The sequence below is a fragment of the Leptidea sinapis genome, chromosome 21 (assembly GCF_905404315.1).
Source record: "Leptidea sinapis chromosome 21, ilLepSina1.1, whole genome shotgun sequence".
NCBI lineage: Eukaryota > Metazoa > Arthropoda > Insecta > Lepidoptera > Pieridae > Leptidea > Leptidea sinapis.
In genome coordinates, this window is record NC_066285.1 from 6516813 (window position 1) to 6533120 (window position 16308).

Genomic DNA, 16308 nt, shown 5'->3' on the forward strand with positions numbered 1-16308 from the left:
TTTGTGCGATGGACAATGCGACACACCATCGAATATGGTCCGGTACCAGATCGCGTCCTATGGTTCGGCCGGACCAAATCCGACCATGTTTAGGCTATAAATTACACGTGCCGGCGGTATTTCTTTGACAGCGCTGCTATTCAACTTTTACACGGCAAACCGGCAAAGCCGCCTTATGATATTGAAATATTCAAGTTCATTTACTCATTGACCCAGTTAACTATTCTACAGTACGTTTAAATTTGGTCAAAATGAAATGTCTACTTTTTGACAAAACCAATGTATGGATTTTGTTAATTTTTGGTATATCGTCAGCAAATATGCTAACAAGTATGTACCTACATTTATTTCATATATGCTAGTTCCATACTGTATATTAGTTTGTCAAGAAGCTGTAGCATAATAGGTTCACGTCATCGGGTCATCTATTGAAGTGGCACCTGTGCTTCTTTATCTCTGCTATATGGTATCGTCGTTGGCGAAAAAGACTTTTGAATAATTGCAAATTGTACAAAGTGGAACAAGAAAAATAATAGCCTGGTGTAATTTTGAAACATCATTTATTTTATAAAAATAAATGTTTTGACGACAAATAGTTATAATATTGGGGGAACCCACGAAGTATCCTACAACCGCAACCTCCCCCCAGAATGTTCAAGACATTGTAAAAAATTCTGTTTTTACAAAAGTATCATTTACCTTAAAACATTAACAACGTTACATTTCACATCTACACTAGTTATAACGATCGACATTTTTACATAATTTAGCATTGGTTGGCGTTTTACGAAAATACTATCAAATATGTCACAAACTATACAGAGGTTGCATGCTAAATCAGTAAAGACACCAAATTACATTGAAACTTAAAAATACGACTCTAAAAACACTTAACATACCTTCTTGCACCAAGAATATTTTGTTTGGCTGTTTCTGGTATTTTAAGTGAGTTTGTCAATGTTTAACAAATCCATTCTACAAACGCTTGGCGATATAAAGTATTGCAGGCAAATTCAAATTTGACAGTATGACATCATTGGGCGCTTAATTCAGGGTGTTTCAGGGCATTTACTGCCATAGTTGCTTACATATTGTATCACTGCTATTTAAGTATTATTAGTTAGTACATCCTGTTAATATAAGAAATTATTGTCACAGATATAAATAAATAACCAAAGGAATAAACATAACCACAAATGTCTTGGTTACAATATTCAAGGAAGTTATAAATTTCAGATACACAGTAGACAAAACAAATAATTAATCACAGTGCCTTAAGTAGACTTCATAAAAGATAATTTAGAAAAAAATCTTAATCCATGTATAGTTTAGTACATATCTCGGGTATATATACATTTCCAGACTTCCAAAATACTTTGTATTAACACAGTAATTTCACGAATATACAATCGTAGGCCGGTGTTACAATATATATCTAGTTACATTTTACTACACACACTAGGCAATATGATTATTCAACAAATGTAGGTTGAAGAAACTGGTTTATAAAAAAATAGTGTGGGTAACAGCTGATTAATCTAGTCAGAGGCTTGCTCACAAAATAAAGCAACAATGTTGCGACGTTGCCAAATTTACGATCGTATGACGCGTCTGACGTCAATGAGGCCGACATGTCATATTTTCGACTTTAGTAAGACTTCACAGAACTGTTAAAATACAACTTATCTACATACTTTAAGTAGTAAGTACCTAATGGAATTATAGAAGAACAAAATGGCCGAACTATTCAGAACAGATATTTGTTCTATCAAGTGAAATAAAACAGGCATACAAAATTAAGTATATTGGTTATAAGCTATAAATAGGTAATTGGTTACTTTGATGAACCTTACTACGAATATTTCAGTTCTAATAAACCTCACAAATCCATAATAGTACCTATATGTGTGTTTCTATGACTTTTTGGATAAAAAGATAACAATTATCATTTATTCATCACGACACAAATGGTTATTAGAAAGTTTGAAATAGTAACTATAACTTAAGTAGTTAGTATTAAGTCCAAAGCCCATAAAAAGATACAATATTAGCAGGTACCTAAAAAAACTATGGCTCTTATAAGGAGTTCCTTTTTACACATCATCATTATATGATCAGAAAAATTTGGATGTACCTAAATCCAAAATTTTTGCCAGAATAACAAACAAATACATTTTTAGCAAAATCACAAGTTTTTATTTTGCGACGGGAATTGTATTGAAAAATAATTTAGTTATTATTAATTAAAGTAAGACTAGTACAATACCTAAGTTTTATTGATCACAGGCGAAAGAGTCATTCATAATAATATTAATGAAGGTATAATTTAGACGCAAAAACGATCGCCCCGACACTGAATTTTTTTCGGTATTGGGGCACTATCATCAATTTATACCGCGTTACATGATTGCGAAATAGTTTTAATTTTTATTATATATTATATTATTCCTGCAGCAAGTTAAATTAGACAATAGTAATTAATTTTTATTCTTATAGTGACTTCCTCTCACGCGGGAGGCGCCAGTTAGATCCCGCCCGTTTCATTTTAAGTAAATCATAATAATTTTGATAGTATCTGAGACACAACTATGGTATATTACAGCTTCACATATTTTTTTGTTAAACTATCAATCATTTATCATTATAAAACGAACAACCATTTAAGGATTCTTTGATTTAAATATAGGTAGGTTATATAATTTATCCCAAACTACACTTCGTGGTTCAAGTCATGCATAGTTTTATAGGCAAGGAGACGTTACTAACACAAAAAGTATCATAAAATAAATCAAATTTAATAAACTAGGCAACTATCAGCAATAATGTAATCTACTCTCTAAATACTATAAAAAATTACTTAAATATTGTCATTCAATATAGTTTAAATGAACTTATATTTTTACATTTTCTGGATCACATTGTAACTGGTCGTAATGGGCTAAAAGCACAAGTATGGGAATCCTATTGATTATAAAATACATTCATATCTATGATAACACCGAAACAAATAGTATTTTGACTAGAAAAATATTATAGAGACATATTTTACACAAATTGAATCCGTATACAGGCTAATGACTTAAGGTAAGAAGCTTCGTAATACATTTATACTACGCCTACAACTAAACAATAATCCACTAGGTATAAGTCTCATTAGCAATATATCTCAATAGCAATTGTTTACAGAAAAACAAAATATAATGTGTGATAAGTTGTTGAAAATTGTTAAAGTAAATTATGTGCAGTAACAAAGTTAAGGACTCATTTTGCGAGAGAATGTTTTTATTGTTTTGTGTACAAGTACCCAGCAATATTTGATAAAAAAATAATTTGCAAATTTAGGCTCTCAAAGGTACTTATGTAACATTTGTTTTAATAATATAACAATATTATGTTAATGAAAAGATTCGAAAATGCGTTTAATTTATATAGAAATAACGAAGTACCCTGATTTTATGCACATTTTCCAGATTGCGGTGGTTTTTTTTTACAAACAGTAGAGCAAGGGTAACAATTTATCATAAGAAAATAGAATCTCGGATTTATTACCAGATAATTCAGCTAAAAAAATAATATTAGGTAAATGGTATGATTCCAGAATAATTTAGTGTAAAGTTATTGGCGGCAGTTTTTCTAACTCAATGAATCAGATAGAGAAATCAACAATAATAATAATTGTTACCAAAGCTTTGAAATGATTAAATAAGTTGCTATGACGGATCAGTTTCATGTGGGTCTGGCGGTTGCTGGGGTATGTAGTTCCATCTCGCTCGCACCTCAGCGGGCTGGCCCTGCGGTTTGTTAGCAGAGATAGCAGCCCGTCTCGCTCGCACGACCGATAGATGTCGCTGTATGTAGTGTTCGTGAGGCGCAAGCGACGCGGCCCGTGTGAGACATTCCTCGGCGACGGCGAGTTTCCCGCGCTCGACCGCGACGACGCACAGATTGTGAAGTGCTTGCACATTCTCTGGCTCCAATTCAAGAATACGCCGATAGCACTGCGGATCAAAATATATGACTTTGAATGTAGTTTAAGAACAGACTGCATGTGCAGTATTCTTCCTTCAGTACTGCAAATATTATGTGCAGGTGCTGTGTTCAAGATATGTAACTTATAAAACTAAAAAATACTATTGAGTACACACTGTTTACAACATAGGAACATTCTACATATATTATGAATTATTGTAAAATGTTGTTTAGATGAGATGTATGCGCGCTTCTTCATTTTAATAAAACTGTATAATATAATAAATAAAACAATGTTTTTATATGAATTTGTCAATAATATATCATAACATCAAAAATTACTTCGTTAAATATGCACCCTGCTGTCGTAATGAAATTGTTTCACAGCAGAACTGTCAAACCGTGCGTCAATAAATTCTCTCATAGAAATTATGTATGGACACATCAAAGGAAAAACAAATTTGTTGTGTTTATTTAATTTAGCAGCATTTTCCTGTTTATTCACCTTTTAAACCTTCCCTGGACTTCCACACATAATTCAAGACCAAAATTAGCCAAATCGGTCCAACCGTTCTCGAGTTTTAGCGAGACTAACGAACAGCAATTCATTTATATATATATATATAGATAGATATGTTAATTTTAAGACGTAGTACATATATATTTAAGTGTTGTGAACCTCTGTTTTAGTGAAATAAAGTTTATTATTATTATTATTATTATGTGTTCTGATTTAATGTTACTATTTGCTAGTGTAATTATATTATAGTTAGCCGGTGAAGCCGTTTAACATCAGGTGATAGCTTCACTAGTATACCCATAATATGATGTAATGAAATAATTTGCAAATTTATTTGAAAGTTGTCGGAGGCAAATCCAAAGGTTCTATGATTAATACCAAAGAGAAAGTTTACTGTGCACGCAGTAAAATTACCACTTGGAGCTTCCTTTGCACAAGATTGGTAATTCTTTCTGCAGCCATTGCTGCCACGCAAGTTTTATATTATAAAAATGTTCCATTTCGCTGGGTCATCCAATGTTAGCGTCATGTCTCAGGATGACGAGAGCTCCGAATGCCGGCTAGATTATGGGTACCACAACGGCGTCTCTTTCTGCCGTGAAGCAGTAATGTAAAAGTTTTACTGTGTTTCGATCTAAAGGGCGCCGTAGCTTGTGAAATTACTGAGCACATGCGACTTGACATCTTATGTGACGAGCGCATTTATAGTGCCGCTCAGAATTTTTGGTTTTTCAATAATCTTAAACGGCCCTGCATTGTAATGGGCAGTGCGTATCAATTACCACCAGCTGAACGTCCTGCTCCTTTCGTCCCTTATTTTTATAAAAAAAAAATCGTTGTGAGGCTTAGAACTTTCATGAATCGTGAATTAAATTGTTATCGATGGGCAAGACCAGTCACTCCGGTGACTACTCCGGTACATATAAAAGAACTGCTTGTCTTGCCACTTGTTGACATACAAAAATTAACGTCTCGCTGTCAATGAAAAGTCATTCTGACGTGTTAAATGTCAGTTGGTAGGTAGGTACTTCAACGGCGGCGATATGGCTATTTCAATTAATTAAACATCATTGGTTTTTAAAAGCACCAACATATATGATAGGAATAACTTGTAAATTTAAAAGTAACGTACGCTCTCAGCCGCATCCAGGTCTTTCACGGAGTTGATATAAATATCCCCCAGGAGCACCAAAGCTTTCACATGGTCGGGATGATGTCGCACCAGCTGCTTCAAGAAGGGCGCAGCTTCGAGCGGCCGGCGTCTGTCAGCTAGCAGGAGGGCGAGATTGAAGAGAGCTGATCGGAAGTCAGGCTTGAGGTGAACGGCGGCTCGGAACCAGCGCTCGGCACATTCAGCGTCACCTTCGTCCATGCATACCATGCCGAGGTTGAAGTGGACCCGTTCGTTTGTTGCTGGAAATGTACAAGTCATATAAATAAACTCCATAATTAAATTGTCCCTTGAGCAGGCCTGTCTCACTCCCGTGAATATTACTTCCATAAATGTCTGTGTAAATTCAGTCGCGCGACGCGCAGTGAACATTATAGTATTGTTTACGTTTAGCAAAATAATATAATTAATAATTACGTACTCGATTGTTTTGTTACTACCTAAATAAAGTTACAAATTGGCTACTAGTAAACTCCTTGTAGTGATCAATTAATAAGAATAACATATTAGTGCATTCTACAAGCATAAAGTGTGTAAATATTGTTTTGAACCTCAACTCAATCAACAACACGGATGACATCTTGCCTACTGCCGCTACATTGAATTTTCACGCTTAAGTACAGCGAAGACAGGTCAGAATTGCGTCTTTAATTCATTATTTGTGTTCAATTGTAATGTGCGCCTACGGAAACCGGTCATAGATCCAGATTACGGAAGTGATATTCAACTAATAGTGATCAACTAATAACAATTCACCTTTTGCGTTCGACAAGCATAAGTGACCGAATATTGTTTTGTACCAACTGCCACTGTATTGAGCCAGAATCGCTTAAATAAGTACTGCGAACATATCTTGTGCTAACTTGTATGCATTGTGTACTCACGGCATCCATTCATAGACCGTGAATTATTGAAGCACTTTCTCACCGTTGCTTTATTATTTTCTGCGTATTACAGGCATACATATATATAAATATAGTCAAAGTATTATTATTTTCTAAAAATGACCTGTAGTCGCTGCGGAGATGAAGCAACAGAAACGATAAAATGTTCAGTATGCACGAAACAGTATGACTTTGAATGCTCTGGAATTACAGAACGCGGCTATCGCAGACTCGGTGATCGGCAGGCATCTTGGCGGTGTCCGGCTTGTAAAAACCCAGGCAATTTAAGTGTTGTGACTCCTACCCCAGTTTCTTCACCGATATCGCCATCATCGATAAGCTTGGAAACCATCATGCAGGAACTAACAAGCATCAATTTAAAACTGGCGCCACTCTCCAGCCTTGTAGCGGATATGCAGGTCGTAAAAAAAGAGCTTAGTGACCTTAAAGCCTCTGCTTCTGAATATTCAAAGAAAATCTCGTCACTTGAAGCAAATCTCGCCAGGGTAGAGAAGGATCAAGAATGTTTGCAACCACTCAAGGTTCTGGTGACCAAACTAGAGGAAGAGCTTGCTGACAAAGATCAATGGCTTCGCTCTAACAATGTGGAGATAAAAGGCGTACCGATCAGAGACAAAGAAAATCTTTTTGATGTAGTTAATAAAATTGGTAATAAGATCTCATGTCCTGTATCTAAAGATCAAATAAACTTTGTACATAGAGTTCACACAGGCACCAACAACTTCACGAATATAGTACTATCATTCACAAACCGGTATAGCAAAGAAAATTTTGTTGCTGCTGCACGCTCCGTTAAAGACCGTCTCACACCTCAGGATATTGAGATTTCTGGATCTGGAAAAATTTTTGTAAATGGCCACCTCACCACTAGAAACAAAATGCTGCTTACGAAAACTAAAGCACTCGCCTCGCAACATAATTTTCAGTTCGTGTGGGTCAAACATTCAAAAATTTTTGTTCGGCGCGACTCTACTTCAAAATCTTTTACCATACAAAGAGAACAGGATATTCAAAAGATACGATAATAATACTGCCAGAATTACTTATTTTACTTATAAGATTTTTTATTTTAATATTTTACATTACTTGTATTTCTTCTACCATACTTAAACATGTTATTATTTATGCTATTGGCATTACTATTGTATCCGCTTTTAGTATTATTTGTAGTATTTATAGAATATGTCATTACTACGCTAAAAAAGTTACTGCGTGTTTTTTCCATTTGCTGATAATTATGTTTATTGTTGTTCATGAGTATATTTGTATTTGTTATTTATCTATTTCGGGTAGCGCTGACTGGTATATGGAGTATATGGTTCGGTATACAAATGATTTATTCCAGTATATCATTGATCTATTTAGAAATTGTCTTGTCGGTAACAGTGTTTAATCTTAGTATTTATCACCAAAATGTACGGGGGTTACGAACTAAAACAGAGGTATTCTCAAGAAATATGTCTTTGAGCGATCATGATGTGATAACACTCACTGAAACATGGCTGACTGAATCAATCTCTGACAGTGAGCTATTTGATAGTAGGTATTTAGTCTTTCGGCGTGACCGTGACTACTTAGCACAAGGGCAATCACGTGGAGGTGGTGTCCTTGTAGCCATTAGACGTGATCTGTTGGCTACACCCAGAATTGAATGGCAGTCGTGTGCCGAGGATGTGTGGGTTACACTGTTGATAACTGCATCTAGTCCGAGAACAACATTTAAAATACACATATGTACTCTCTATCTTTGCGAACAGAACCTTGGGAATAATTTTGCTGCTCAGCTTAACAATTTTCTATGTAAACTAACATCTTTGATTAATAACAATCCGCTTGATAAGTTTATTATTATGGGAGATTTTAACATGAGCTCCATATCGTGGGTTCCATGCGAAACTTACTTAAATCCAATTGCACCAACCACGTCCCACATTTTGCACTTCGTAGATACACTCAGTCTGTGTGGACTTAGACAATTTAATAGTAATTATAATGCATTTGGCAAATTATTAGATTTAGTTTTAAGTAACAATGAGCTCACTGCGTCAGCATGCACTGATCCGTTAGTACCAGAAGATCCCTATCATAAGTCATTAATTGTGCACTTTAACTTTTCATATATACCACACTTGAAACCAGCTGAGCGGACAATTTTTAACTATAACAAAGGTAATTTTGAGGAGATGAGTGCGGAACTAAGTCAGATTGACTGGATTAATATTCTTACTCAAAACTCTGTGGATGATGCCGTTAATCATTTTTATTCAATAGTTTATGATATAAGAAACTGTCACGTGCCGAAACGGATCATTAAAAATAATAAATATCCAATTTGGTATAACGCGGCCTTAATTAAAATCCTCAAAGAGAAAAATAAATATCTTGTGAAATATAAAATATATCATAATCTCAATGACTTACATACTTTCCACCTACTTAGAGACAGGGCTAAAGTTATTGAGCGTAGTTGATTTGATCACTACATTAGTAAAATTGAAAATGATATATCTAATAATCCCAAGGCATTTTGGTCCTTTATGAAAAGTAAACGTTATTGTTCAAATATACCATCTAATATGATCTATGGAGACACTGAAGGCAATAAAGGACAGGACATTTGTGAGCTTTTCTCAAGATATTTTTATTCGACTTTCCAAGAATCCACTACCACATCCAAATCCTATAATTGTTCAGATGAATCTATTATTAGTAATATAAGTTCTATCGAAATTGATAATAAACAAATAGAAAAGCTCTTAAAATCACTTGATCTAAATAAATCACCTGGGCCAGATAGTTTACCAGCACTGTTCCTCGTCAAATGTTCTGAAGTATTGGCATTACCTGTCACCTTGCTTTTTAAGAGATCAATTAATGAAGGTATCATGCCGATCAGGTGGAAGGCGGCATTCATATCACCTATATATAAAAAAGGTCAGAAAGACAAAGTGGAAAACTATCGACCGATTTCAAAATTATGTCTTCTTGCCAAAGTGTTTGAGCGCATCATCTATAATCAACTTTACCCTAGCCTTAAAAATGTGTTAAACCAACAACAGCATGGTTTTATAAAAGGAAGATCAACGGTTACTAATTTACTTGTTTTCACTGACTTCTTAACTGATTGCATGGACGGTGGTCAACAAATTGACGTTGTGTATACAGATTACACCAAAGCTTTCGACCGCATAGATCATAGAATCCTTCTTCAGAAACTTGCTGGTCTTGGTATTAGGGGTAACTTATTTAGATGGTTAAGTTCGTACGTAAAAAACAGAACTCAGGCAGTTGTTTTAAATGGCTACACCTCCTCATGGATCACGATACCTTCTGGAGTTCCTCAGGGCTCACTCCTAGGTCCTTTATTATTTATCTGTTTCATAAATGACATCGATACATGCTTTCATCATTCCAATTATTTACTTTTCGCTGACGACATGAAGATATTTCGGCCTATCAACGATATCTATGACGTTGATCTCCTTCAGGAAGATCTCAATAGACTAGCAACATATTGTAGTAATAATAAGCTTTGGCTAAATATACCTAAATGTCTTTTTATAAGTTTTTCCCGTAAAAAGCTAATCATCAAATTTAATTATACTATAAATAATCAATTTCTATTGCGGGTCGATTGTGTCACAGATCTAGGTGTAGCTCTTGACTGCAAGCTAACTTACGAATGTCACATCGACAATATTGCAAATAAGGCATCACAAGCACTTGGGTTTATAATACGTTCAGCGAACTGCTTCAAGATAATGAAAACATTAAAAATTTTTTTTTGCGCTTATGTTCGTAGTCATTTAGAGTATGCTAGTCAAATCTGGAATCCGGTATATATGATACATAGTAAAAGAATTGAACAAATACAGAAAAAATTTACGAGATTTTTAAATTATAAGTTCAGAATTCCCAAAACAGATTACAAGACTCGGTGTACTCGATTTCATCTCCTACCATTAACACTCCGTAGATCCATGGCTGATATTACGACTATTATGAAAATTGCTCAGGGTAAGATTGACAGTCCAACCTTGTTATCTAAAATAAACCTCAATATACCGTACCAACATTCTAGAAAAAAGAATCTCCTCCATATTCCACTCATGCGCACAAACTATAGATCACACTCCTTTATACCACGTACTTCGTATAATTTTAACAAACTAAAATCATCCGAAATAGATCTTTTTTGTTCCAGTTTAGGTAGTGTTAAGAAACATATTATACAAGATTATTTGCAAGTCACAGAAAAGTAATACAATGACAACATAATATATGTATACTTTAAGTCAATTTAAATTGCAAAAAAGCGTAGTTAACTAGTACATAGTAATGCCTTTAATTAGTTTAAGCATTTGTAAAAACGTAAAAAAAATACTATTTAATACCTATTTGTGGAGGCTTTTAATTGGCCTATATATAAACATGTAGATATATGTTTTTGTATTGACGGCTGTTAGCCACCCTATGAAAATAAAATAAAATAAATGCAGATAAATAGCGCTGTGCGATCTGAATTGCACCTAATTGTTTCGCTACAAGAGACCCTATTTCTTTAATTGATTTTGCGGAGTGTGAAGGTTTTCCGCATTGTTGCAATATTCATAGACCTCCCACAATTGCGCTGAAATATAGCTAACTCACCTTAAGCCCACATCATCTTGAATTACCGCCAAGAACCCAAACTAACGACTTTATATAAACACTAGCTGTGCCCCGCGGTTTCACCCGCGTTTTTCTCGTTTCCGTGGAAATACCGAGATAAAATAATGCCTATATTATAGCCTGTACATCATTTTGTTCTATTGTCAATAGTTTTTGCAGCGCACGCAAAAATAGGTTTTCGATTTTACACCTTGTGTTACAAAATAGCAATTTTATTACGGATCCCTAATTTTGAAAAAAAAAAACATAGCTTATAGCCTTCCTCGATAAATGGACTACCCAACACTGAAAGAATCATTCAAATCGGACCAGTAGTACCAGAGATTAGCGCGTTCAAACAAACAAACAAACACTGCAGCTTTATAATATTAGTATAGATAACGAACACAGTAATATCTTGTCTTCAAAAACCATCTTAAGAAAATACTCGCCTCTGACACTAGATAAACAAGCGAATTGAGCACCTCTATAATATAATAGATCCCAAAACTTACGCACTAGGCGTGTGTCCGCACTACAGGCAAGACGTTTTCGAAATGCCGCACTGCTATGATTTCCTTTTCTGAGGTTAGCAGTGAATGTGTTAAGCACATGTCATTATAAAGCATTGTTGATGTCGATGGTATTTATGACATTAGAAATCAATGTAAAAATATAGTATAAAATTTAAAACTTTCAGGAAAACATTACACATATCTAACATTCTGAATAAATGTATAACTTCTATATTATGTACCCAATCACTATGATTATACTTATCATGTACGCCGTCTCAAGATGAGGCAAAACATAAATTGTAATACTATTATCGCTACTGCATCTATGTTCGCTGATTTCAAATGTATTTCTAAGTATCGTTTCATCCAGTATCAAGCCATGCTGTTTAATAGGAACTAACCGTCTTCACGATTTGCTATTTTTTAAAGTGATAACCCTCACTTCTGGGGTTAATTACGCGATACATGAGAATACACAACCTGAGAGTTGAACAAAGACATATCAAGATTAATGAACTTTACGTCACTCGTACGGTTGATTCAGTGGTAGAGCGCTCGCACGGAACGCGATTGGTTCGAGTTCCGAATCGTTCATAAATTTTGTTTTTAAACTTACCGTCTTTATCAAGTAGCTTTAGCAACCGTTGGCGAGCCAAGTGTCTCAGGTCTGCGGCTCCTAATTCTTGTAATAGAATTGCTGAATTCAAAAGTGCCTGCTCATGTTCTGGTTCTAGCTCCAATGCCTTATCCAAATATGCTAAAGCCTGGGATGCTTTTCCTTGTTCTAATAAAACCACTCCCAGCTGAAATTGAATTATTATTGTAAACTAATTATATAAACAATAGCTGACCCGACAGACGTTTTTCTGTACATAATAAATAAAATACTGTTTTTTATGAATTTGTCAATAATATTTCATGACATGAAGAATTATTTCGCAAAATATGCTCCCTGTTGTAATACGGCCGTTTTCAATAACCTATCCATTCTCAGTTTAACGTACTAGAGGTAGACAAATCTATCCTTTTACGCATACTTACATTTGAATAACCTATCGACATAACTATATAACATGACATAACTATGGATAGATGGATCTTGTCAATAAACGGTGATAGCATATATCCGCAACTAGAGATACGTTATTGAAAAAGGCCGATAATGAATTTCTTTCACAGCAGAACTGTCAAACCGTGCGTCAATATATTCTCTCATAGAATATAATTTTCATACAAAACAAATATTGGAAATAAAAATAATTATGGGTGCCAACTCGAAATAAAAACTATACTATTTCTCAAGTTGGACTAAATTGCACTCAATGATCCCCATTAAAATACGTTCATTAGTTTAGGAGATCATTGGAAAACAACTTCAGGACACTGGATTTATATATTATGTATATATTAAGACAGGCACAAAAACGATACGACATACAACATCTATTTTCGATCAACTAGAATAAAGAAGAAAGATTTTTTAAAATAAAAGAATAATGGCCGATATAAAAATGAGAGAGAAGAAATAAAATAAAATGTTAAAGATTATTGCGAGCCTTTACTTTAAAAGTAAATTGAATCGAATTGAAATTTTAGAATTTGTATGTAATTAATACTCACGTTATAATAAATGTCTGGGTTCCCACTATCATACAATAAAGCTCTTTCGTATACTTCCTGTGCTTCCTTCGTTCTATTCAACTTAATCAGAATATCTCCTCGGTTTATATACGCTTGAGTATAATCAGCTCTCATACTGATTGCCTGCCGATACAACATATCTGCTTCTTCTAACCTGGTTGAGTTCTTCGATATTAAATTGGCCAAATTTAAAAACACATTCAAATGGTTTGGGGCAATTCTTGCTTGGTACGACTCGCCTGGTTTTGCTTTTGGCAGCAGAGATTTCGCTTTGACATACGCGTCTTCGGCTTCTTGGAACAGGCCGAGGTGGTTGAAGGTTCTGCCAACGTTGATGTGAGCACCAACGTCATCTGGCTGAACGCTGACAGCAGTTTTAAAGAACTCTAATGCTTCAGAATATTTCCCTTCAGATTCTAATGCATGGCCGACATTGTTGTAGAGTTTGGCGTTATTACGATTAACCTAAAATTATTTAGATAAAATATTAGATTAATAATACTTTTAGATTATTAAGCCAAATTTGAAATAACATTTTGACGACTTTATGCAAAAATACCTTAAGCCCTGATGCAAAAATGGTATACTCAGTCTTCCAATCCCAATTCCTTATATACGTTTTGGCACTGAAGGCAAGTAGAAGGAAGATAAGAGCTGATGCTGCCAACTTCGCACGTTTTTGGGCAAGAAGCCTCCAGCCATGGGCTACCAGGAGGCACCAGCCCATAGACGGCATGTACAGAACGCGCTCTGCTACCACGAACCCCACTGGGAAGAAAAGGTTTGAAGCTGGCAGGAATGGGAGAACGAGCAATGCAAGACCCTGAAACAACATATTAATAATAATTACCTATTTAAAAATATTTGAAATATATTCAGTTGTGTATGACATTTAAAACTCCTTGGCGAATATCTCACTAATGAATTTGAAGCTATGAAAATCTATTAAAAACGTGGTTTAATGTGGAAAAACGATATATGAAAATTCATTTTGAACGTGATCTTCATTTGTTTTGTGAGCCAGTGTCAGAACTAATAGTTTTTTAATTTTTTTGATAAAATCAAAAATTTAATTGATTTATTATTACATTTTCTTGTTATGTAGTAATGAAGCATTATGTACATTATACTCTCGACTTCGTCTTGTGCCTACAAATTGCATCCTCGCAAATCACTAACTTTCTCCCCTTGATCAACAACAATATTCTATTACTTACCATAGACAAGGCTGAAGAGCGTGTTCTGAGTGCATGTATTGCTGCAGCTACTAGTGATGCGGCAAGTGCTAGTGTTGCCAGGTTCCTGGGATCTCGCCAGGACTTGACAAGCGCCACTGTTCCCATGGTCCAATCACAACATAACGCTTCAGGCAATGTTAGCAGCCATGCATTGAGCGCTGGTAAGTATGCGAATGTTAAATGCCTGAAAAATAACAAATAAATAAATATTTATTTAGCAAAGAGAGCTTAGAGCATAGATTACATGGTGTACATTCTAAATATGAAATTAAAATCGGTCCATCCATAATGTTCTCGTGAGAATTTTACATGGCAGCCATCTTATACTGCAAAAATTTCCCTCAAGTTCATCCGCAACCACCCCGAATTTATAACGACATCCTTATTGTTGTAATGATAATTTTGCATGGCAACCATCTTGGATTGGATGCCAAATTCGTTCTTGTGTTCTTAAGAACATATTTTCACAGAGAATTGATTTTGAGTAAATCAAAATATATAACAAACTAATTGGTTACATTAAAAGTATCGTCGTTACATAATCGTATTAACTAGTATCTTTCTGATTTTTTTTTAAAGTTGATTAAAATACTATTTAGAAATATCTGCGCAAGTGCAAGACGTTATGCGACAGAATTGCCATCTTAAGTTCTAATACCTTAAGTCTTGACATAAATACTGAAACAAAGAAAACAGGTATACTACGCGCTTGCGTTCGAGTGCCACGCATTCACTCTCGCTTTGTCTCTTTCTATTCCCCCTCCCCAGGAGCGTTTAACGTTTAACGCAACCTTGTTGGAAATCGTATTAGAAGTTTCTGTTCAATAAATAAGAATGTTCACATTAAAAAAAAAGGAATTTATGTCAGACATCAGGCAAGTAACAAGTTAAATTGACGACGACTGGAATGACCCTCTCAAAATAAGCCGCAAAACCAACGCGCTCATTGAAAAGGTTCATTTATGATAAATTAATTAATGAGTAATGTTAGTGAAGTGTGAAAGTGAATGTTTATACTTTCGGTGTTAATTAAATTTTATGTTCTGTTTGCAATCAAATGATTATCTCAATCCCTTTGAGCTATTTAAAGGGATTATAAGAATCATTAAATTAATTAATCACTAAATTGTGAATTGATATTAGCCAAAATTTATAACGATAAAATAAAAGGTTAACTAGATATATCTACATATTTTTATTACCTACGTAAACATTATGCATATTAAATTCAAATCGATATCTTTATTGTTGAAATATATTTTGAACGGCGGCCATCTTGGATTTCAAAAATAATCCCAGTTTTGTTCTCACCTAACCAGAGAACCATGGAACCTATATCCATAATAACGAGTAACAAAGGCTATTTTATTAGAAAATGAATAACTCAAATCAAACCAAAATCACTTTATTCATGTAGGTCAAGGAAATGACACTTGATGATGAATGTCAAAAGTTTTCTTTTCTTTTTATATCTATCGCCACTTCGGAAAGGATTGAGCTGTAATGAAAAGAAGTGGCAAGAAACTGATTGCCAATCTTTTAAATCAACATTTACAGCTTCATCGTTATACAAATCATTTAAGCTACAATATATGTAAAGTGATGCAACAAAAATACTCAAACGTCAAATTCTCAACGCCTTACACGAGAGAGTAAATAAAAGTAAATGTAAATTAATACGCAAAAATAAGGTCCT

General features: G+C 34.6%; 1 protein-coding gene across 1 annotated transcript in view; it reads right to left on the reverse strand.

The window, feature by feature from the left end:
• Positions 1-543: 543 nt before the first annotated feature.
• Positions 544-16308, reverse strand: part of LOC126970444 (protein O-mannosyl-transferase Tmtc3) — a 245922-nt gene continuing 230157 nt past the window's right edge. The window contains exons 7-12 of the mRNA XM_050816331.1: positions 14592-14796; positions 13934-14197; positions 13354-13839; positions 12350-12536; positions 5622-5902; positions 544-3998 (exon numbers count right to left, since the gene is read on the reverse strand). Of these exons, the coding sequence (XP_050672288.1) occupies positions 3711-3998; positions 5622-5902; positions 12350-12536; positions 13354-13839; positions 13934-14197; positions 14592-14796 (1711 nt within the window). The 3' untranslated portion in view covers positions 544-3710. The remainder of the gene's footprint in view (positions 3999-5621; positions 5903-12349; positions 12537-13353; positions 13840-13933; positions 14198-14591; positions 14797-16308) is intronic.